The sequence below is a fragment of the Ixodes scapularis genome, unplaced genomic scaffold (genome assembly GCF_016920785.2).
Source record: "Ixodes scapularis isolate PalLabHiFi unplaced genomic scaffold, ASM1692078v2 PGA_scaffold3__209_contigs__length_174095766, whole genome shotgun sequence".
Classification (NCBI taxonomy): domain Eukaryota; kingdom Metazoa; phylum Arthropoda; class Arachnida; order Ixodida; family Ixodidae; genus Ixodes; species Ixodes scapularis.
In genome coordinates, this window is record NW_024609868.1 from 19243902 (window position 1) to 19268212 (window position 24311).

The window sequence follows — 24311 nt, forward strand, 5'->3', positions numbered from 1 at the left end:
TCTACCCAAACCGAAAACAGCGCACAAATTGGCTGACGTGCCATTTTTTTTTTAATTATGTGCATAAAATATGCATTTTATATCCAGAGGGAATATAACAGAAACTATAGTTGGCGGAGGTACAAAACGTTAGCAATAAATATATCTGACGTGTTTTTTTTTTGTTTTTTTTTTGCTTTTTTTTAATGTAGGGTTTTTGTTTTATGTCTGACAAAATCGTCTTAGGCTTATGTACCGTTACTCTTACCGCGACTTCCGGCGAGAACGACATTGGTCGTGGCTACGGTCACAAGGCCACTTACGCCAGCCTATCGAAGAAAGGTGCCATCTTTATTGCGACTGTGGCGCTATGATAAGGAAATGGAGTCATCAGACCACGTGACTAATGACATCATAGGCCACGCAACTAATGACGTCACGTACGACGTCATCAGTTCACGCCTCTAATGACGTCTACAGTCATCTGATTCGTGACGTTCATACCGATTTTGCGTCTCGTCTTTCCGTCTTACGTTTTACACAAATGAGCAAAAAAACGGATTCTTCGTTAAAAAGCAGAAAACACTGCCGCCGGTCTATGATATTTGGGATTTGTACGGGTCACAGAGGGAACGCCCGACGCGAGGACGCGACAAAGTAAGCACGAACAAGTGATCGCCAGTTTCTCTCACTGCTCTCTCACGGATTGAAAGGAATTCAATGTTGTTCACAATGATGTATCAGTAAAACTTTAGAGAGAAAAGACAAAGCGCCAATACTGTGTTCTAACAAACTGCGTCATGCAGTATACCAATGAGATTCCGCAAAAACCAAAAGCGAAACTTGACGGTTCATATTTCAACCGAAGATTTCACCGAGGTTTACGTCTGGGCAAAATCAAATAATAATATGGCTTTCCGGCGTTTATTTATTTTTTTTGTACTATTCTTCGCGGCGATCTTATTAATAAACATTACTTCGAAACCTGAAACAAAGGAAGAAGAAGAAACAGGGGACCGAAACACGTTTCGCGTCTACACTAATAAGGCCGCTGTAATCAGATAAGTTTTATTCATGACAATTTCCAAAACGACTAATATTAAATTATAATGCAATTAAATGCAAAGGTGCAAGCGAGCTGGACAAGAACGACGAAAATAATCTCTGGAGAAGGGGAACAAGAGGGACAAGGCACAAACACAAATATCCAAACACAGCTAGGCGACTGGTGCGCGACCGAAAAAATCCGCCTGGTCCGGGTATCGAACCCGGCACCTCTCCATTTCCAGTGAAGCAAACATACAGCAAACGTATATTATGAAAATAATCCCTGTTGTTCCCCTTCTCGAGGGATTATTTTCGTTAAAAATGAAGCGACACAGATAGATAATAGGCTTTAATTTGTAAGAGGGGCACCGTATTCGCTCCAGTTATCGACGCACTGTTTGCGAACTAGGCCCGTACGTCTACTTTTCTGCAAAGCACACATACAACCAACGTATATTATGAAAAAAGTATGGGACTCAGTCGAGAAAATAAAACATTGTTTTGCGGCCCGCACAACTGAACTACGCGTCTCGGAAAGCTGAAACTCCGTGAGAATGTGACGCTAGCGGTGATGATAAAATCCGAAAGTTTGAGCACGGGACGTTGCCTGGATCAAAATACGCGCAAGAAAAACAAAATTTTTCCGTGATCCAACGTCCACCTAAGCCTAATTTTAACCAAACCAAAGCTTCGTGTCTGTCCGCACTTATTTGTCCTCTCGCTCCAGGGTTACCATGTTTGTCCTTAAACAGCTCGCCCGCCCACTTGCTTTAATTTCAAAATTTGATGTTGAGGGTACATGGGGCAATTACGTCAGTGAAAAAAAAAAAAAAAAAAAACTGGTCAGCACGAAAAAAAAAAACACAAAAAAAAAAAAAATACAGTGCCGCCTTTCAGACTCAAGTTACTCAGTAAGTCAGCATATCCGTATCAGCGAATCGACGGTTCTCGGTTTGTATCATTACTAGCGCATATGAATTGATTCTTATTTACTTTTTTCAATCAAAAATTTGCGGCTTATGCGCCGAGAAGCTAAGAGAGAGAGAGAGAGAGAGTAGGAGAGGAGAGGGGTCGTCAGAACGCCGAGCTCCGTTTGGATTGATTAGAGGGTAGACGTAAAGCTACCTGCCTTTGTCTCCACTGCACTCGTTGAACCCGTTAGAACGCGGAACGCCGGCGTCAGGCATTTGGCATTCGCATTCGAACCGCGTGCTCTTGGCCGCCTCCTCTCCCTCACTTTCTCGGCGCATATATCTATAAATAAAGTAAAAATATCTCCGCGCAGAAATATGAATATACCGGACTTGGGTAAGTTGAGGATGCCAAAGAACGAACCCATAACGTTTTAAATCCTCGGTTTGCGCATGGTATGCGCAACTCGCTGTGCATGGGTGTAAACACGAGTTGGAAGACCTATAAATGCAAATCGTAACAAAATTTTACCCCCCCCCCCCAAAAAAAAAAAAAAAGAGGATAGCTTGAGACGAACATCGAATTCCTGTGCAACTTTCAAATTACAACGCACGTATACAACAAGCAAACAAAACAGAAAAGTGTAACACACCGAAATAACAAAGAGGGAAACGTGCAAACAATCCCGCGCGTGGAGGTGGCAGCCTGCTGCCCCGAAATGTGCTGTAGAGTGCGAATTCCGGAATAGAGCAGTGAGTGTCACCCGGGCAGCGCCGGGCAACGCGGGTCGATGGGAGCCTATTGTTTGCTCGCGGCGGCGGCCTCAATCCCGCGCATGCTGAACGCGCCTAAAGAAATTTGTGCGCAGCTTTTTTGAAAGGCAATACCGCGGGCGAGAACTGCACAGATTGCGCGGCCGAGCGGCGCGTTGCAGCCCGCACGCGGACGGACGCGCGCTACAGAAAATAGACGCCCCTCGAACATCTCCCCCGGGTCCTCTTCAGGTGAACATATTGGAGATCCGGGACCCAAAGGTAAAAGAAAGAAAAAGAACACCGCGGTGTCCGTGTGCTCGGGGTTGATTCTCACGACACTGATGGGAGACGATGATTATAGAGGTAGTGCCTTTTCGGGCTACATTTGGCGACGCCGATTGGAGATGAAGGCGATGACGTTTTGGGCAACGATAATGGTAACGTCTTTTAAGTCCTTCCTTGGCATCACTGATAGGAGGTAGTGGAGTTAACTACGACAATAATAGTCATCATGGTCATCATGGGATACGATTGGCTAGAGCCACTGAGTGAGTTATGCTTAGAGTTATCGGTACTCCGTTCCCCAATATTGTTGTGGGCGCCGCCAACTTGGTGCTTCTGCAGAGCAGACGCAACTGCCAATCGCCGTGATTCAAAAGTGCGACTTCATCAGCATTAGATTCGGTGTTATAGGAAGCTCGTGCAATATTGCTTTGCTCTGTCGCGAACTATATAAACATTTGTGGAGGACGGAAAAGCGTTTCCCGTGATCTCAGATAAAGCTTCAGATAACAGGCAACTATGATTTTAAGCCACGAGATGGGTAAGAATCGTTACTTTGAAGCGTAGCTTATTTAGTGGCACTACAAATTGCGATACTGAGAGAAAAAGATGACGATAGTGGTACTGACTTCTGCATGAAGGTAGGAAGCTTCTGGAGGCGACATGACGCCATCAGAGCTGAAGCTAGAACTGTGAAAGAAAATGCCCCCAACGATGACCAAAACCAAGAGGCGCTATTGGACGAAAACAAGAGCTGACTGCCCCCAGGGTGACCAAGTCAGCTGTTGGAGCCAAGTCAGCTCTTCTTTTTGTCTAATAGCGTCTCTTGGTCTTGGTCATCGTAGGGGGCGTGTCTTTTCACACTTCCGGCTTCAGCGCTGGTAGCGTCATGTCGCCTCCAGGAGCTTCCTACGTCCATAGACTTCTGAAGCTACGTTGGCGACACTAATTGGACACGATGAGAATGACGTTTTCGGTATTGATGGTGGTATTTACTTTTGTGGGCATCTTCCGTAGCACTGATGTGACATGATGGAGATGATAAGGATAATAATGGTGTTGACGATGACAGTGGTTTGCTTTATGGGATACTAATGGCGATGCTGACAGAAGATGATAATGGTGGTTATGTTCTTTTTGGGCAACGCTGGCGACACGGATCATGGTGGTGATGACGTTTTTGACATGGTGCGAGGTTTTGTGGGCTACGTTTGCAGCATTGATAGGTGATGGTGGTAAAAATAATAATAATGATGTCGACGATGACAGTGGTGGTGTGATTGTGGGATACGATTGGTGATACTGACGGGAGATGATGGTGGTAGTGACTTTTGTGCTACGTTGGCGACCCTAGTTGAGGATAACGTCGATGACATTTTGAACAGTGAAAGTGGTATTGTCGTCTGTGGGCTTCGTCGGCCACACTGATAGGAGAAGATGATGGTGACAATGATATTAATTGTGTCGACAATGATAGTTGTGATGTAGTTGTACGTTACGATGGGCGATGCTGAAAATAGATGATGATGATGATAGTGGCGGTGAACTTTTTGGGCTACATTGGCGGTTCTAATTGAAGGTGGTGACGACGTTTTGGACAATGATAGTGTTACCGTAATTTGTGGGCTAGATTGGCAGCACTGACATGAGGTGATGGTAATGGCGATGTTGGCATAGTCGATAACGCTAGTTGTAGGCGAGCTATGTTGACGACACTAATAATGAATTATAAGGATGCGAATGATACTAATGATGTCGGCGATGACAGTGGGTGTCTTTTGGGCAGCGATCGGCGACACTGCCAGAAGATGATAATTATTATGATGATGACGGTAGTGATGGCGATAATCATGCTGATAATTTACCGAGGAGTACACTTTTCGCTTCTTGTTGTCACCCTGATTTTGTCTCTACGCTTTCTGTCTTTTCTTACTGAGCCAATAAGTTGTATATTCGGTTTACCATGACAGAGTAGCGCACGCTGATGATGAAGTTCGCTTCTCTATCCACGATTTGTCTTTATGTTGAAACTGCTACGTCATTGTCGACTTTGATCTTCACTGCACACGTTACACGGACGTCACGGCGTTGTAGCCATGTCATGCGGTTGAGATGTCTTGTCCTTATACTTCGCCTTAGTCCACACGCTGCCGATGCTACGAGCTGATAAGACCAATCAGACAACTTAAAAAAAAAAAAAGCACCATCGTGGTGTTCATCATATTTTCGCACGTATTCTATCATCGCTGAACCAATCATAAACAAACAAAGAGGCCCAGTGACTCGCGATTTTGACGCTGCTTGATTGGTGCCATAAAGATCGTAGCGTGGGATGCGTCGGGACTTAAGAGCTGAAATAGAGTATACTCTGGACGTGTCACTAAGCCGCAGTCGCTCTTACATTATACGAAACACGCGGAGTTCCTCTGCAGACATGATGGCCGAATCATCTGCGGACACGCCTCAAGCATCTTCGAAGCATGCTCAAAGCTACATACATAACTTTTTTTTTACATTGTGTTTTATTTAGACTTTGTTATTGTTGTTGTTTTATTGATGTCTCGTTCCTTTTGATATCACTCACTCCCTTATGGAATGCCTTCGGGTAAAATAAACAAATAAATGTATGCTTCGAACATGTCTGCAAAGAGTTTTTGTGGTCAGTGTGACGAAGAGGCGGCATGCGTCAGACATTCTACAGACTGTTTCTAGTACGAAGTATAAGCAGTGGAACCGCGGTTTTACTGTAATGATCGAGCGTCTCTACCTCTCACCTACAGGCATGCTACTGACACTTTAATCGCCATAACTAGTTTACATTTGCTTGGTGGGGAACAGATGGATCTGATAAGGCAAAACAGAGAGATTAGCCTAGGCTAAATGTCCCTGTATAGTTAGTTACACCGCGTGGAGGAGGGTATATGGGGAACCGAAGGAGGCAAGATAAGGTAAACAAAAAATAGTCAATACTCTATGTAAAATATTTTAAAAATACAGGAGCACACCCACCAGTAAAGTGGTCGTTCGCTCTTTCACTGAACATTCTTACACCTATAGCGGAGACTGGTTGACATTTATGCCTTTGATGCATTCCCTTCTTTTCATCTCGTGCGTACCACAACAAGGAGGCTCCCGCACGATAATTCGTCCTCCTAACCGGATTGCGCTTTCAATGACTGATTGAACGAATGTGCGTTCGCGATCAGCAGTGGTGGACGACTCTTTTGGTCCTTGAGAGCACGTTTCAGGTAAGAAAACACCAAGCTAAAAATAATATTGCAGAACTCTTTAGATTTATGATCCCAGTGGCAATAACAAAAGACCTTAATTGCAAGAAGTACGAAATTGTCTTCAGTGCCCTCCGTAATCCTGCTTAGACTGATCTCTCGGTACTCTGAGGACTTCCACGTTCCGGACAGCCCCAATTACGGAATTTTCCTCTTCTCCTCTCCTCCCTCCCGACCCGACCCCGATCCCCCTCCCCTCCCCGCCTCCCTTCCCCCCCCCCCCCCCCCCCCCCGCATAATAAGAAAGGAAACAAACCACAACAAGACTGAGGATGATAAACACACAGCGCAGCGTCTTCTTTCCGCGCAAGCTATGGCCAAACACGGCGAGAGCCACTAATTAGCATGGTAGGAGATCGAAGGCTGCCCTTCTCCCTCCACTTCTCGCCGTCTGCCGGTAACCCCCGAAGCGAAAAAAAAAAAGCATCCATCGCTTGCGAGATTACTCGCGCGAGGAAAGAAAAGGCCTCCATTTGGAAGGCAGCCAACGCCAGTCATCCAACCGGCTCGGACTGGACCAATACAACCTAAAAGTAAAAGGCCTGTACCTTTCCTCATCAAACGTCATCAATGGTGGATCTAAGCAGCACCGCCTAGCTTGCATCAGCATCGCCGGCAGCAAAAGCGGCAGCTTTCGTCAAGTTTCAGGGTGTTGGCCGCTTGAGGCAGCTCGAGGATCCACTGAAGATGACGTCATGCTCGAGCCTTGTCTTCTTGGCGGTATTGTCTGGACGCGAGAGGACCAAGCAGCAGCGAACGCCCTGGACCAACACTATATGGTGCCTGGAACACGTCCCCGACTATGCGGAGCGCAAGTTCGTCTGCTGCTTTTGCAGGGGGTTGTGGTGACGTCAGAACGCCGAGTTCTGATTGAGGTATAGCGGGTAGGCCTAAAAGCAGGCTGCTTCGATGTCTACCCACTATCCTTCGATCGGAGCCAATCGGAGCTCGGCATTGTGACGTCATCGCAACCCTTGCAAAAGAGGCAAACGAACTTGCGCTCCGTATAGTGTGTTTACCGCGTTTTAAAAAGGACCCTCGATTTCCGCCTGATGTCGTCATACGAGTGTCACGTTGTCGTTGGCTGCGATTCTGGTGGTGTTAAAGCAGCGGTGGTGTATGCGGCAGGCGGCCTGTTCTGCCGTTCCCTGGCTTCACAGTCCGCGGAAGCCTCGGCAGCCTGTTGGGACATCGCGACAGCGGCGACTCTCGCGTTCTTCTCGTACTTTTTGCCGGGACTTCTAGCGCCAACCGCCAGGATCGCGACATCCGACAGCGTGACACTGCGGCTCCTGTACCGTCACTCGTTGCCACTTCCGGACCACTTTTGATGTACAGGCAAGATGGGACGTTAAAAACACCAATAGAGGACACGTTCCAAGAACTGTACCAACACGGGTACAATTGCTGACGCGCGTAGAAGCGCGTGAGTACAAACGTGTGTGCACGCGAGAAGTAAGGGACAGCACAGCCTGCACGCAAAAGGCAGTTCGACACGCTCAAAAGTGCGAGCGACAGTACACACTCTTAAGCACAAACGTGCACATGAACTATGTACATTGCTCCTCAAACTTAAGGCTGGCACGAGATGCTCCATGTTCAACACTTTTTGTGCTTTTTCTGTACATGGTGAAGCTTTCACTTTCAGATCACAACCTAGTTCGGGGAAGGCATTCCAGCTGCTGCAGTGACCAATGTAGTACTGAGCTCCCGGCAGTGAGTCAATATTTGGTTAACTGAGTAGCGGCGTTAAGTTTGATGAGCACTCTATAGGTGGTAATCGTACTAAACTGGGCGAATGTTACACCTACTTTTGCTATTGTGAGATCTCTTTTTTTTTCATGTATGCGCTCATAGATGCTTGACCGCAAGTATTTTCTTAAGGTTCTTCTTTGTCACGCGTTATATCAGTGCAATACCTTCGGTTCAAATATATTACGTTCTTTTTTTGCATAAAATTTCATCCTGTGTTCTAAGTGAGATTGTAACTGTACATATCACATCCCTCTCTCTCTCTCTCTCTACCTCTCTCTCTCTACGAGAGACATGCACAAACACACCCAGGTGAGCACGCGCGATGCGCAGACAAAACTCCGTTTCAGCTTAGCTTGGCAAACGGTGACAGCTACGACCTCAGCGAGCCAATCACAGCACAGCTGCGAAGGACGTGACAATGCACCATCGGAGCGCACTCCTCGTCTGGAGAGCTGTCACGTGCCTCGCTGCTTCGGTCTAACTGGCTCTCGTACCTGTAGCGTTCGCGTTTTGCCAAGTTGCGCTAAAACATTCTCGCGCACTCAGACTTACCAGTTACACACATATAAAACGCGCATGAATTACTTGGGTACACCGCCAGCCGTAGAATTTTCCCTGAAGGCGAACTTACGTACACAAACTGTGTTTGCTCAAAGATGTCTGAGTTTGCTGACGCCGCCGCAAACATACCACACTCATGTACACACATCCGCGCGTATAATGGTTTCCGGGGCTATAGTCCTTCATTATGAGAATGTATGCGCCGTAATTTTATTCCAGTTCAACTTCGTTATCACGTAAAGTTCTATACGACAAGCAAACTTTGGAATCTATTTGTAAAATGAATAGAGTATTCTTATATCAGGTAGAGATATCTATCTTGTTCGCGAGCACACAATTAATGTCATTCCTTTTCTCTGGGTTCATTTTGTTGTAGGTCGCGCCCCCGATTGGAACGGTTCTTTCTCCGAGGCCGTTTGGTAGCCAAACTTAAACTTAAATAAAGCGCGGGAGTAAAGTTTAATTCAAGGAAACGCAATTGCGTTCGGGCATATTTTTTTTTTTGTGAACCGAAGATATTGCACAGATATGATGGAACTCGTAACAACTACGCGTAGCTCTACACAATCGCAAACACATGTTCCAGCAGATACAAGAAGACAAAAATAAGCCGAGGGTAGGGTGAGTATTTGCTCTAGTCAAGTACGTTTGAAAATGCATATATCTGCACCGTATGCGTTTACCGTATGCAACCGAAACGACATCGATCACAGGTAGCAGTGAAGAATACAATAACAAGAAAATATACGACCGAGCACACGTTGAAAACCAAATACCCAGTGTACAATATTTAATGCGTAATCCATGATCACTGACACAAACAATGAAACATTTTAGCGAAAAACTCTTTGCTATTGATATATGAACTCTCTTTCTCTGGGTCAATCTTAAAGACGTTTTATTTATATTTTCAGTACTCCGGATATAGAAACAGTCTTGTTTTTGTTTTTGCAGGATACGTGTTTTGTTTAAGTTAGGATCTTACCACCATTGATTAAATCGAAATTGTGTAGCAATCTTCATTCCGTCCCTGCGTGATAGTTCCGGTGCTGGGATTAAAATCGGATTTCACTCCCACCAATTAAAGCAAAATTTTGTAAAGGATCCCGATTCCGCTCAGGAGTAATACCCAATACCTGAGTTAGGATTGAATTCGAATGTTACTTTAACGATACAAAAGAAAGTTCTGTAACATTCCTGATTCGGTCACGGAAATTATACTTAGTACCGGGATTCAATTTGGATCTTATCCCCGCTGATTAGACAGGAATTAACGCAGCTCCCAGCAAGCTTCGCCTCGACCGCGTGTGCTGGCTGCACCGCCAACGTTCGCATGAGTGACTACATGGGGCACCGTGGACGGCCAGCCCAAACACTCGACTGCGATCGATACCGGGCCACGTCTTGAAAGAAACCGAGCAGCGTGCGCTTCGCGGCTTTTGTTCGCGCACGGACCAGGGCTGTCGAGAGAGAAGGAAAGAGAGGAAGAGAGAGGGTGAAAGGAGCTCTGCCCACTGTTTTCTTATCTCGGCCACTGGGGAAGAATCTTTGCATCAAGAGGGAAAGGTTGTTACTGGCTGTTTTGTTGAGACGAGCGGAGCGGCGTGGCAGACGGAGTTCGATTAATTATAGTCGCCCTCGCAACTTGGTGGGATCTTCAAGGACGTCGCAGTTTCGACACGCGGCCTCTCGCTTTCACTGGACCGAACTCCTTATAATAATGACACGTCAAAACCTATACACTGGGCTGGAAAAAAGGTGCTGATTTTGATAAACGTATAAAAAAGAAAATAAATTATGAAAATCGACTATCTTTTGTTTTGCCCTAACTCCGGACCCAACCGACGCTGCGAGCAAGTGAGGCCAATCAAACAACGTCAAAAGCGTACCGACATGCTATTCGTCATGTTTCTGTATGTGTCCTAACATCACTGAACCAATCATGTACAGGGAAGGCCAAGTGACTTGCGTTTTTCACGCTACTTTGTAGGTCCCATCAGCTGGTAGTGTCGGCTGCGTAGTTCAGCAGAAAATAAGTATAGAAGTCCGATCCAGCTTAGTCGTGCAACCGGACATAAGAAACATTCCCTCTCAAAAATTCGATCAAATGCACTTTCATGTGCGCATGCTGTGTTTGACAGCCTGCGCAACCACCACAACATTAACGTTACGTCAGAAACATGTAAAAAAAAAAAGGATCGATGTAAAGTAGAATTGCTTGCAACTTGAGTTACTTGCGTCATTTGCATGGGAGTTCGACGCGTGATTCCAGTGACGTCACTTCCTGTGAAGAAGGAAGTGACGCCGTTCAGCTCGAAAACGATTTAATAGGGCGCGTCATGCGGCTAAAGTACGGTGTCCTTCGTTATAGGATTTTAAGACAGGTTTCAAGGAGCAACAACAACGTTTCCTAAAATTATGAATGCTAGAAAAAATCGTCCTGAAACGGCTGGAAGCGGTTAGAAAATGTGAGTCCGACTGGCAAAAAGAGGGCGTGCACGGAAGAGGCCGGAAGCACCCGCGTCTGTCAGGAGATGCCTTGATGGGTTTACAGCAGACTCGTACGCTACGCATTGCAATTTTTCAAATTACTTGTAATCCAATTACTTCCCTATTAAAAACTCCGATATCACTATCTGGATTATGGAACTAAAAATCTAAATGGAATTGTTTTTGTAAGCCTGAACTCCAGATTGCGGACAAAGGAATAAATTGTGAAAACCTGAAATCCAGATATAAAATTCAGATTGATTCCCAGTCCCCTAATCCAGAGAGTAAAAAGTTTGTACCGGGTTCCTCGGTAGGAATGTAATAGATTAATTTATACAGCATGCTTTTCAATAATATATATATACACTTATTAATGCACAAGAAACGAAATGTATCCAATCGGAGGTGTTCTGGAAACATATGCCGCCGCGTGGAACGCGGTACGACGCTTAATAATAAGACAGGTAGGAAACGCCAGAAAGCCAAGGTGGAGTGGTGTAGTGGTTAGCACACCCGACCGGACATTGGGAGGCCCAGAGTTCAAATCCTGGCTCCGCCAATTTTTGGCTTTCGGCGGGTTCCTGGAAACTTTGATTCATTGGATTAAGTACGGTTCATTCATCTGCACATATTCGTTCATATATATATATATATATATATATCAGGGTGTCGAACCGAAACCGAACCGGTATTTTTTCCGGAACTGAACCCGAACCGTTATATTGTTATCGCGATGAACCCGAACCGGAACTGAACCGAAAAAAAAATAACGGTTACCGGCTCATGTCAAAACGGTTCGGCCACGCGCTGTTGACAATGAATGTGCCACAATGCCATTTGTTTTTTAAGTGCCGTCAACTGACACACGCCTCGCTTTCATATTTTTCTTCTCCACTCAGTCTTAGGAATATAAACGCTGCATCCATGAATCTTGACCAGCGCTGCATCCATGAATCTTGACATAGGAACCAGTATTGCGCTGGTCGCGGCTTGCACGGAAGAAAAAGATTAAAAAAACTGTGCAAAAAAAAAAAAAAAATCGCGTCACGGGATTTCATTTTCCTACAATCTCGTAAATCCTAAATGCTGCTGTGTGCTCATTTCATAACACGTTTCTAGAACGCGCGAGTTCTTGAAGCTTGCTTCCATCGGAATGAGAAAAGAAAAGGCTGTGGAGTTTGATAATAATGCATCCGGTTTCGTATAGGCACTTAGAAACTAACATATTTGTGAGACAGCGAACTCTTCTATTTTAATATTTATCCTATATTACGTCCTTCTGGCGTTGCGTTCGGTGAAGTGTTTTTCATATTCCGTATCATGTTTAATGAAAACTTCTTTAAGGGTCTAATTTGAGTTACTGAAGGCTAGTTCAAATAAAGAAAGCTGTATTTTCTCCCCATTGTTCCTTCAATTGCTTACACGCCGAGGTGGCGGGATAGTTAGCGAGTTCTACTTGTAAGTGGGTTTGTAAGGAGGTCGCGGATTTTACATCTACTGCGTCGGACCCAATTAGATGAAGTCCGAATGCGTAAACGTCGGTGAGGTAACCTTTGAGTGCACATAAAGAAACCATTCCTGGTAGAAATCCCTGAGCCTTACACTACGATGTATCCCGTTTCGTATGTGCTGATTTCAGATGTTTTATTTGTAATTTATTTTGATGTTGCAATATGTCATTTATAATTTCCGAACCGGTTCGCGAACCGGTTCAGCGCCCCGAACCGGTTCGCGAACCGGCTCGCGGATCGAATTAATCTAACCGGAACTGAACCGGAACAAAATAAATTTACCTGAACCTGAATCGTAACCGAACCCGTATTCTTTTCGGTTCGACACACTGATATATATATATATCTGAAGTATTCGGGAGAAGTAGCTGTTACTTTTTCAAGTAACGGTCAATTGCCTGTCGTCTCGAATAATCGCGTAATCTACTTGAATACGTTATAAACAAGATTAATCATGTAAGTGTAACCAACTAGCTTTTTTCCCTCTCTCTTTAATTAGCGTACACATGCAGGACTGGTTGTCGGTCTCGGTCCAGAGATCTAGGCTCGAGACTATACTCCTTTTCCACACGTGCGCAGCCATCTTGAATCTCGTCACTTCCGGTATGCGGTAAAACATCGTTTTGATTTTTCCACTCCGCTGGAAGGTATTTACAAAAAAATACGTGATTGTCACACCTTCTTGCTTTGCATCACCTATGTTTTCTCCCATATTCCAGGTTGAAATGTTGTATTATTTTTGTCGTCCCGCATACCAGATACGGAACCCACGTGACAGAGAACGACAGGAAACAGAAAACGTCTATAGAGCAACTCACTGACGTCACGCCCAGGGAGTAAGCTAGGCATGTGGGGAAACGGCCCATAGAGCCTACCGCAGCGCCATGACCGGATTGTGTACTCGTCTGCTTGCGGGTACCCCCGATTTGCGACAAATGGCGCTGCGGCGAGAGGAAAAAAATCGGAATCGGATTTGCGTGGAAATTTATGGGAGAGTGGGGCAAAATAAACCGAGAGCACGACAGTTCTTTATTGAAAATCCACGAGAAACCATCTCCGTCAGTTTAGCCGGTCGCCACCGTTCGCCTACCTGGAGTGAGAGTTCGCGGTGCTCCACATAGATGGCGCCACAAAACAAGAGAAAACCGAGGGGTACACAATCCGGTCGCTCATTTGGCTCTTGTTTCCCCACCTGCCTATCTTACACCCTGGTCACGCCCCTGCGGTGGCGCTGCAGTCGGTACTGCGCATACGCAGACGCTTCCCTCCTCCCGAATTCCGTTTCTGCGCAGGCGCAGTGCCCACACCTGGTGCAGGCAGAGCGGGCTTGTTTGTAAACGCTGTGGTGGTGTATAGTACCATCGTCGGAGGCCTTTCCGAGGAGAAAAAGAGAGAGTGTGGCGAATGTTGATCTCACCGCTAAAGTTGGCCTCGATCTCGTAGGGGATGACGGCGTGGTCCCAGAGCCTCTCCGGCCTCGCAGTGGCGGCCCGGGTTCGCCGATGGTTCTTGCCCGCGCGCTCCCGATGCCGGTGACGCCGCCTGCCCATGACACGACCCACAAAACACTTATATAGTCATGAGAAACGGCATGATCATGTCCACGTGTATAGTAGGCGACACGTTAAAAGCAAAGTATAAGCTCCTCCCACCACCTCTTTCCACTTTAGCAGAGCGAGCGCTGTGGAGGAGATCAGCTCCCATCCAGCATTCGCTCTGCAAAAGTAAAAAGTGGTGGGACTGGCTCCCACTTTACTCTTGCCCTGTCACCGACTGTAATCAATCAAAAAGGAAAATTAAAAAAAAAGAGAATTATCTGGGCACGCACAACTTTACAGGGCAGGAAACAAAAGTCCACGAGAATAGTCCAAGTTGGTAAAAATAAATTGAAACGGGATCCTTTTCGAGCATAACAACCTAAGAACAGTTCTCCTGCAGGAGATAAGCCTCTTTGCGAAACTTCTGCCGTCGTCACTCGGAGGCTTACGAGAGGTTTCTTTATAAATAGGGCACGGTGCAATCTTTCTATTGAGAAACTGATACTTCACACCCTTGTACCAGTAGCAATAAACTGACCAAATAGATAGACATTATATTTTTACATGAATATTTTAAGAAAGCTGCACCAGTTTTGCGTGACCCTTAATGCTTCCAATTTTCTTTTCTCTCTCTGTCTCTGTCTTTCCATCTTTCTCTACGTCTCTTCCTCTCTCTCTCTCTCTCTTTCTGTCATCGGGTCGGAGCTTCGAGAAAAGAAGGTTCATTTGGGGTAAATAAAATTGCAAACGATTTTTTTTTGGGGGGGAATGAGGGCTATTGTTTCTTGTTTCGTAAGTAACACAGGGGGAGTGCTAGTGGCGGACTTAGCTTCCAACAAGAAAGCGGTGGCCGCACCGAGCAGAGTGCCTTAATCAGCAACGTAGTGGCATTCTAACCGTTACGTATTGTCAGCGACACATAACAATGGCTCTCCCTTAAACAATGCACGAGAGACAAAACTTCATTTGTAACTTAAAATTTTTTTTTCATATCTTATTGTATATTTGTCAAACATGTGTTTCGGTGAGCGCGTGCTATGTGGCGCTAGTAGCGAACGCAACGGCCGCAGTTCTTATGTTAAACCTGTAACAAAGTACCTGACCGTGATCTATCGGGGGTTTCGATCAAGAGGGCCCTTGTAAAAAGTAATACACTAAATGTTTACACTGATTTTTGACTTTTATTATACACTCCCTAAAGCATGATTCAAATATATTTGTAGTTTACTAACAGTATAGTAAGGGGACACATTCTCTATGTTTATAATATTGTATAAGATTGAGCAGATTAGTAACCCGTAAGCGCCGCTATGCTTATTTCTAATCTATTTCAAGCGTGCTTATGTCTCCTTTGAATCGCGCGGTTAAGATAGCTATTTCTTTGTGCCGGTATTGTATTTTTCATTCTGGAACTTTATCTGTATGACGATGTCTCTGTTATTTACTTGCTAATGCTATTTCTAGGTTTTGTTCTTGACGCTGGAATTTGAACTGTATGTAGATTGCTCTTGTGCTTGTGCCGCACAAATGTCAATACAGGGGCCTGCGGCTTCGTCAAGCTGTCCTTGTGACAGCTCTTTCCACAGGCTTCCAGTATCATGTACTTATACCTGATGCAAATAAACAAATTAAATCAACATTTAGCAGGTACAGCCTTAGCTACCGGACGGGGTCAATACGCGGACCGCGCAACTAAAATACAAAGTACACTAAAAAAAAGTATTAAAATTATACTTCACATATAGAAGGAACGTATAATTCCGAATGAACGCCCACCCACAATGGGGAAGTAAAACTAGAAAATATAAAGTGGGCGCTCTCCGAAGGTGGGTGATCGTTCGGCATTCTGCGGTGAGCTAAAGATAAACTTAAGTGTACTTTCTTGGTTTAGAAAATTACAAAATTAGAATGCCGTGCACCGCCTCTGACTGAGAAAGCGTGTGCGGCAGGCGCTCACCGTTGTCTGTGGAACCTGGGGCCCCTGTCCGTGAGAGTAAAGCCGGTCCCCGTCTTGCCTTGCCGGCTCCGCCGTCGGTACGTCTCCCGGGACATTGCGATGTCCCCCATCACAAGATCTAAAGAGAAAAAGAAAAAAGAAAAAGGAACTCCTGAGCATGACACGTCAACAACATTCATCCGTGGTTTTTATACTCGCGAGGAGATCATCTGAATCTGAAGTTGTGTTGTTCACCACAGAGGTGATGAGTTATGAAGCGGTTGCAGTGCAATAAGCTAAAGCATAGGAAATTAAAAAAAAAAATCACAAAAAAGAAGCACGTTTACGTAACACCGCGTCTCGAGTCTTTTTCTTTTTTCGTAAGTTAAGCAGTAAAATTACTCTTGATATTTTTTTTTTCGTAACATCGGGGATAAGAGGGTATAGAGCCACTTCAATTCTTAAGTGCGTGATGCAGGCTAAAGACAGCAGGTGTACTGCACTAACAAAATCTCTCATCATTAGAGACATCAGACGCAATTTTGAAGCCGCAGTCGCACTTCTCGCATACATCATACAGAAAAGAAGACACGGTGATCGCTGCACAGGCCACCGATGAATACCACCATATACGCTCGGTGACGGGAGAAGTCAGCGTAAGCTCCGCCTCTACTATGGTGTTATCGAGATAACAAGTGTTATCAAAGGCAGAAAGCTCGCGCTGGAGGCGGATCATCTACGGAGAGAAATGAATTGATCGATCAATCAATCGATCGATTGATTGATTGATTGACTGATTGGCTGTGGGAGTCACCATTTAAAGATGTACTGACATCCCGCTACCAATGCGTACACGCAACAGATGTCAGTTTGTTTCAATTTCGATAACCACCTTCTCTACGTGCAGTCGTCTTTGTCGACTGGACTGTGATCCGAGCATCCGCACGGGCTCTGTTCGAAATATCTCACACCTTGCGTGCGCCTATATAGCCGAGCGATTCAACGACTCATTAGGCTGCCCGTTCCGCCAGCGGGTAATAAACAATGAATCACCTCTTGCGCGAATAGAAGCCGCACCCAGCTCGCTAATACGAGTTCCGTCCCACTATAACACCAGCGTGGCCATTTGGAGCCAATCAGGCACGAAGAACCTTGGCGTTTAACCCCGTGCGAGCATCGGCACTCCTCGAGCGGGATTCTGAGAAGCGAGAGATACGTACTCCGTCTTTCTTTCCCAGCCTCTTCGTGATTAAAGGAGGACGCTTCAGAAACGTATACGGGTGAATGGGCGAAGACGAATTTCTTTTTTTCTTGAGCCTCAAATTACATTGTTTTCGATGGAGTCTCCATTAATCTCACTTCTTCCCCAGTCTTCCCTCTCTCTCTCTCTCTTCGTATATATTTGTTTCGCTCTTTATTTATGCCTATCTCCGTTGGCAGTCTCATTTTCAGCGTCGGGTCGATTGACGAGCCTACGCAGCGCGATTACTCTCCTTTATTCTTTCGCTCTCTCAACACCTCCACGCAGTGTTTAATCAGAAGACGAGCAAAATGAAAGAAGTGCACACACACATACAAACACACACACACAAGCACAAACACACACAGACACACACACACACACACACACACACACGCACACACACGCACGCACGCACGCACAAGAAACTATAAAATTGTGAGGTTCAATTTCAGACTTGTCGACAAGAACTCTAGACGAAGTTTTTCCAAAAATAACGAAAGCGAAGTGTTAAAAGCGCGATCAGAAGGGCGGGAATCATTTCCCATAAAAATAACCCTAAAGAAAAAAGAAAACAGGAGATATTTTTACCCTCATCTTGTTTAAAATTGCAAGTCGTCAGCGCTTTCCGCTGCACAAGCACCGGTGTGCACAGTGTATACGTACGAATCGGAAAAAGGAAAGGACACATTTGTCCCTCGATTGATCTTGTTTTGCTTTTTTCAAAAAAGTGTAGGGAGCGCGCGGTGAAGCAATGGGTCTAGTTCAGGTTTTCAACAACGATTTGCCGTCCCTCTGATACTTTTCTGTATTAAACTTGATTTCTAACGCATGAAAAAAAAAAATCTCTATTACACAATTTCACGACAAAGAACGCAATTTATACCCGTTTTTTATAAAAAAAAAAAGAAAAGACGAAGCTAGCAATCATTGAAAATAAAATTGCTTTCTATTTATTTTTTTTTTGTAAGTTGATGATTTAGTTTCGCAACGCCGAGAGTTAAAAGACTCCAAAATGCCATTGCGAAAGAAAAACGGCTACAGCGCGTCAAATATTCATTCGCCGCGAACAGGACGATCCTCCGTTGACGCGTATGTACACACGCTGGGAAGCAATATCCTATTGGTCTCAATATTGCTTCGACGCAAGGTTGAAATCAATTTATTTTGATACAGGTTGATCAGCAATATTTTAACTCTGCTTCACTGGCATTGACAGAAAGTCACATGCATTCGCGTATTCGCGAAAATGTCAACTTGAGAACGAAATAAAAGAAATTAAATGTAAAAAACCAAAAGTCATATTCTTTATACTTGGCTTCAACTTTTTTTGTGTAACGTTATCCAGGCTATAGTGTTCCTTCCGCAGTGTTCCAACTATGCCAAATCTATTGGGGAGGAGATGGAACAGTCACGCCTCTAGCGGAACGCTTGAGCTGTGGTGACAACAAGCCGTATTTTCTTGTTTGGTTTTGATCCGAGAAATCGAAGATGACGATTCGAAGGCTGTTCCTCGTGCGACTAAAGCAATGGCATAGCCTCCTCTGTACTAACAAAGCCTGGCAGTTCGACGACGAAGTCATAGAGTGCCCGGTCGCAGATTTGGAGCGCGAAGATCTGGTAGCACAGAGAATTACTCGGGGAAGCTGGTAGTGAGCGCACAGCTTTTGCGGCGTTGAGGACGCGCGAGGAACGCGAGGAGCACGAGCGGACATTCCATCGCTCGGAGAAGTCTGTTTCGGCGTCTCGCCGCAGCGGGGCGCCCGTCACGTGGCTCTCCTCTCATCCGCTGTTTGCCGCTCTACTTTTTCACTTTCGACGGCCGCGTCTCGGAGCGACCTGCCAGGCTTTGTCAGTATAGAGGAGGCTATGGCACTGTTTAGAGGGAAGCGCTCGCGTCCAGGCCGTGCTAGGCGCAAGGTAGTTGACGCCCAGTATACCATACTTGAATTAACAGTGATTGCACTTGGTGCACTGCTTAGCTGATACTCGACTTCAATCCAACGTGCTGTCTGTACCAAATCATCGTGCGCTTTTTTAACGTGTGAGCTCGCAAGGGGGAAATAAAAAACCATACTTGGAGTAAAAAGCGCGTAAAGGCAGTCTAGAACAAGGTACATACATGCATTCCTACTCTCTGTTTAAATATTCATACAAAAAAATTGATTTTATGACGACTACTATGAAAACATATCACTTTACGCAAGGAATGGACGACCACTTAGCATCATGACGTCGGCCATTGAGCGCGCTCATTAGCGCAAGAATGAAACAATATTATTGAAGTGATTCACCGCGGTGAGCAGCACCATTAATGAAGGCGAGCAGAAATACATGTAAATGCGAAGAGTGTAGTCGTTGTTATTTAGCTTCTTGTTTTCTGAAACTCTGTGACATGTTCCAAAAAAAAAAATTCACGTATGAAGCTTGAAAACATGCTTGAGGTTTTGTCTGTAGATAATTATGTCGCGATGTCTGCCGCGAACACTGTGTATTTTGTATGTGATGCATTATACAGTGTGAGTGTGGCTCTAAACTGATGGGGATACACGTCTCGGATGTTTCTGCACGTAACGTTATTCGGATAATCGTTATACCGATAATTACAGCTTGGCCTCGAGGAAATTAGGTTTCCCCCCGCGAAACATCGACAACACAAATAGCATCGGAACAAAAACCGAGAGGAGCGCAGCAAAGACAAGAGAGAGAGAACAATTGTCACGTCAAATTTATCTCTCAATCAGCGTACCGTCGCCTTTACTGGGAGGCTCGCCAGAACGGGTCGTTATGTAGTGGACGGGCGGCGGCGTTTCTGGCGAGCCGTAAGGATCGTTACAGCAGTGACACGCGTCCTTGGCGTCCGAGAATCAAGCAGGGCAGAACGCGCGACCTTGCGGCCGTTGTTTTCTGGCAACTCGCACTGCAGTGATAATATGAGTTGTGTGGGGTAGTGCAATAATAGAAGTCACTTTAAGGTACCTACGTTTTTTCCGCGTGCACCCGTTACTTTGCGGAAGAAAGTCACTCTCAGCCGCTTTAAAGCAATTATAAAGAATAAGTAATGCGGCTAAAGTTCGGTTCGTGGCCTTCGCAATTTAGAATTTATACGCGATACCAAAATCAAACGGTACATTGTTCAAAAATATTGGGGGCTGAAAAACGTTTTAAAGTAACCGGAAGTGGCTAAGAACCGTGATTTCCGGCAGCCAAAAAAATCCGTCCACGCAAAAATCCGAAGCCACGCTTGTCTGCGTGAACAAGACTTTAGATCGAACGAACTCTTTATGTTGCGGGTATACGTCTAGTTCGCATACGTAATTGTGTTTTCCCTCTTACGCACTAAATAGTTACCAATGAACACCGATTTATTGCGACGTCTTCTTTGATCAGCTAATGAATAAGGTTTACTAAACTAACGCTCAAACAAGCACCGTCGGCTCCAATAATTACAATGTATACTTCGTCTCCGAGCCACATTTTCTACTCCACATACTCTACGGAAGCGACTCTGGAGAGTGGGTCCTATTTCCAAGTCCCGCTTGGAAGCCCCTAGCCCATGAGAGCTATTCAAGCACCTCGGCACATATATATTAGCCTGCTTCCAATTCGTTACTCCAAAGGGGTGCCTTTAATCCCCTTTTCTCCGTTTGACATTTCGGCCACCAGGCCGTGTCAGTTTTCGCTGCGCTCCTGAATAGGCTGTAGACAGCCTATTCAAGTGCGCAGCGAAAACTGACGCGGCCTGGTGGCCGAAATGTCACACGGAGAAAAGGGGATTAAAGGAACGCCTTTGGAGTAACTAATTGGCAGACTTGTACCCGTTACTCGAAAAATTACGACTACAAATTACCGAGCCTTATTTGTAATGGATTACCGTTACAAATTATTTTCACAGAAAAGTAATGGATTACTTTACTCGTTACGTTTCAAATTACTTTCACGTTATTTTTTCCGTACAAGTTATCGAGAAAACGATAGGGACACATTTCGATGTGTTCAAAAATGTTCTGCAACACAACTTTTCATTTCTGCTACGCCCGCTTTATGGTAGTCCTTGTAAAAATAAAATACTTTAAAAGAAAAAATGCTGGTGCACTCCGTTCACCTCTAAGCTGACAAAGCAGCGAAAGCTGCAACCACACCCGCCACCCCGCAAGCTTACGGCGACCGAAAATGATCCCTGGAGTTCTGCAGACAAAGCTAGCGGTGCGCATGCTCAGTACAACTCAGTAGCAGCGACTAGTTCCGCTAGGAGATTCGTGGCTAAGAAACCGATATGGAAGCTCCGTTTTGAAACTGGCTTTTCAGACGTGAGCGCAACGTCTCAGAACTCCGGTCTCGTGCGTGTAGCTTTGACGCACTGTCAGCTTATGCATGGACGGAGTATGGTTGCATGCAGTACTGAAAGATGCATAGGCGCGACCACTCGTTTTTTGGGCTTTGGTCGAGCGGGTAATTGCACGCCCATTTTGCTCCAGTTTCTGTACCATGTTCATATTGGTGAAAAGCAACGAGAGAGAAAAGGAATCCCTTGCCAATATTTCTGAACGAAATTACATTACGAATTACTGCCGCAAGAAAAGTCCCGTGGCAATCACAAAATTAGTTGAAAAAGTAACGAAGTAGAAGTAATCCGTTACATGCGACGGATTACTTCCCAAGTCTGGGCTGTAGCTCCCGTCTTCTCTCTTTCTCATCCTTTCCGCTGTCTGGCGTCGCTTTCCTTGGAGTTGAGAATGGACACACGAAGAGGACGCCTTCTTCTTCTGAGCAGTTAAGTGTGATGGTGACTCTTGAGGCTCGGGAGTCGCCTATTTATTTATTTTTTTTTTCTGAGCAGTTAGGTCGGGAACACGCTCTGACGCTTTAGTCACAAAACTACAATCGAATCGGCCTTCAGCTGACAGTGCGGGGGGAGCAACGCGCTTGCCGGACCAATCATCCGCCTCCCTTTGATCACATGGCCCCTCTCGGCGCGTTAGTATGGACGAGAGAGCGTGATCACGTGCCGAAAGAGCGACGTATCCAGCAAGCTTGTAGCTTGCTTAAAAATGAAGAACGAAACGGGGAGAAAAGAAAACGCAGCTTCAAGCACCGAGGCCTTGTTACGTTAGGAAAGTTACGGTATTTTGCGCTCTCTCTCTCTCTCTCGCTCTCCATCTCTTCCGCCACAGGTCGTGGCACTTAGAGGCTCAGGGAAGCCCCGTTTAGACTCTTCGACGCTTAAAGCTCCAACAAGAGACATCTGACACGGGGTCCCGACTACGGAAGATTGAAATTCCGCCCGGTACCCGGCAAAGGACAAGGCGATCCAGCTTCCAACTCATAGATAGCTCAGCCACCGCCAGGGCAGAAACTCGACCTTGCCCCTAAGGGGGTTGCGCGTTTATCATTTTATTTAACTCATGCTCCAACACAATTTATGTCACGACTTTTTTTTTTATTTTTTCCCCTGAATTGCTTTCTGTTTCTTTTTTTTTTTTTTTTTTAGACGTCTTATTGGTGGCCTGCCAAATTTTTTTTTTCTTATAGCTCAATGGCGTTTCGCTGCGCTTTAGAGGCTGCGACGACCCACGACGTGCTATTAGCAGTCCCAGACCCGTGCTTCAATCTGACGACGAGTACTTGAGCGGCGCGTGACTCTTGGCGAAGCGCGACGTGATTATACGGTGACTTTTGTCTCGCGTTCCCTTCCTTTTGGAGGTTGGGAAATCAATGTCGGGCAATGCGGATGCTATTAATGAGAGTCGTCACGGTCGAACGCCTTCGACGTTCCTCTACGTTGGCGACAGGGAATACAGTGTTGCTGGGCGTTATTGCGACACTGCTCGCGCATTGCTATCCCCAGGTTGCCAACGCGGACAAAACTTCAAAGGTACGCACCAGTTTTTTTTTAGTTTTTTTTTTAGTATGCTTCCCCCTTTTTTTTCCTTTTTTTGTTATAAGTTGTTTTTTGAACGACTAAGCTTGTATTTCCATCGTCGAAGGCGGTTAAGTTGGGATTACATTTCGATTTGCGACAATGGGGGAGAACCCGAACGGCCAGTCTGAGATGACCTGTTGCTAAAAGGTGGCCAACTCTTAGTCTATCGCGGCTCGTTTTAGAACTACGGTCACTAACAAGATAAGAACGGTAGGGAGGTCTTCAGGCCTCCAGTGCCAGCTTCCTATTTCGTTAAATACAACGGCGTCCCGTGCAATTCGAGTCTTCCCGATATTGAAGAAGTTATAGTCCGTGTCAGTAACCCTAGTTGGGCCACAGGAGCTCGTTCCTATGATAACTTGTCATGTGAAACGTTTCCCTCCCGACTCGGACGCAGTCTAATGCTTTTCTCCCAAGAGCAGTATAGTTGACGCGTACGAGCATTGTTCCAGACACCCAAAAAGCCCCAGTTCTTGCGCATTGTCACGCAAGGGATGTTTGCTGGGTAGAAGCGTCGCCAGTCGTGCAAAGGGATAACGCGCGCTTCCCCCTACCAATGTGTACTTTTCCAACAAAAGGGTGGCGATATTTCCTCGTTGCTTATTCCCGACTGAACTCTCCGGGGAAAGGCAGAGAGGCATAGCGCGAGCGGCACCAGCTTTGGTCGCTTCCCATCTTTTCCGACCAAAAGCATCCTACTTACCAAGGCCAAGACTACGCACAAAACGTCCTGGGGCCCCGACGAGGCATTTGGGAGTAGCGATTTATTCCGGTCGTTCGTTGTTCAGGATGGTCGAAGCTTACCGTTTGATTTTTCTCAACGAAAAAGCAAGGCTGGGTATCCGCGTGTTGTTCTCAGGTTTTTAAAATGTGTTGACCTCACTTGTGATGTGCCCTTTGCATTGTAGCCTACGAGCCATTCACCCCTAAGCTGACAGTGCAGTGGAAGTTACACGCTCGTTGCACCGGCCACACGTGTACATTTTTCGCCACGTAACCATGCTCTCGTTTATACCCGCGCGACGGGTCAGGTGATCAAAGGAAGGTGGCTGATTGGTTCTGGTGAGCTCGTAGCTCCCACCGCATTGTCAGCTT

The 24311-nt window shown here is 45.7% G+C and overlaps 1 protein-coding gene across 1 annotated transcript in view; it reads right to left on the reverse strand.

The window, feature by feature from the left end:
• The window catches only part of LOC8026736 (tolloid-like protein 1), a 238705-nt gene that overhangs the window by 108356 nt on the left and 106038 nt on the right, over window positions 1-24311 (reverse strand). Inside the window, exons 2-3 of the mRNA XM_042292323.1 lie at window positions 16075-16192; window positions 13997-14121 (exon numbers count right to left, since the gene is read on the reverse strand). Coding sequence (XP_042148257.1) covers window positions 13997-14121; window positions 16075-16192 — 243 coding nt within the window. The remainder of the gene's footprint in view (window positions 1-13996; window positions 14122-16074; window positions 16193-24311) is intronic.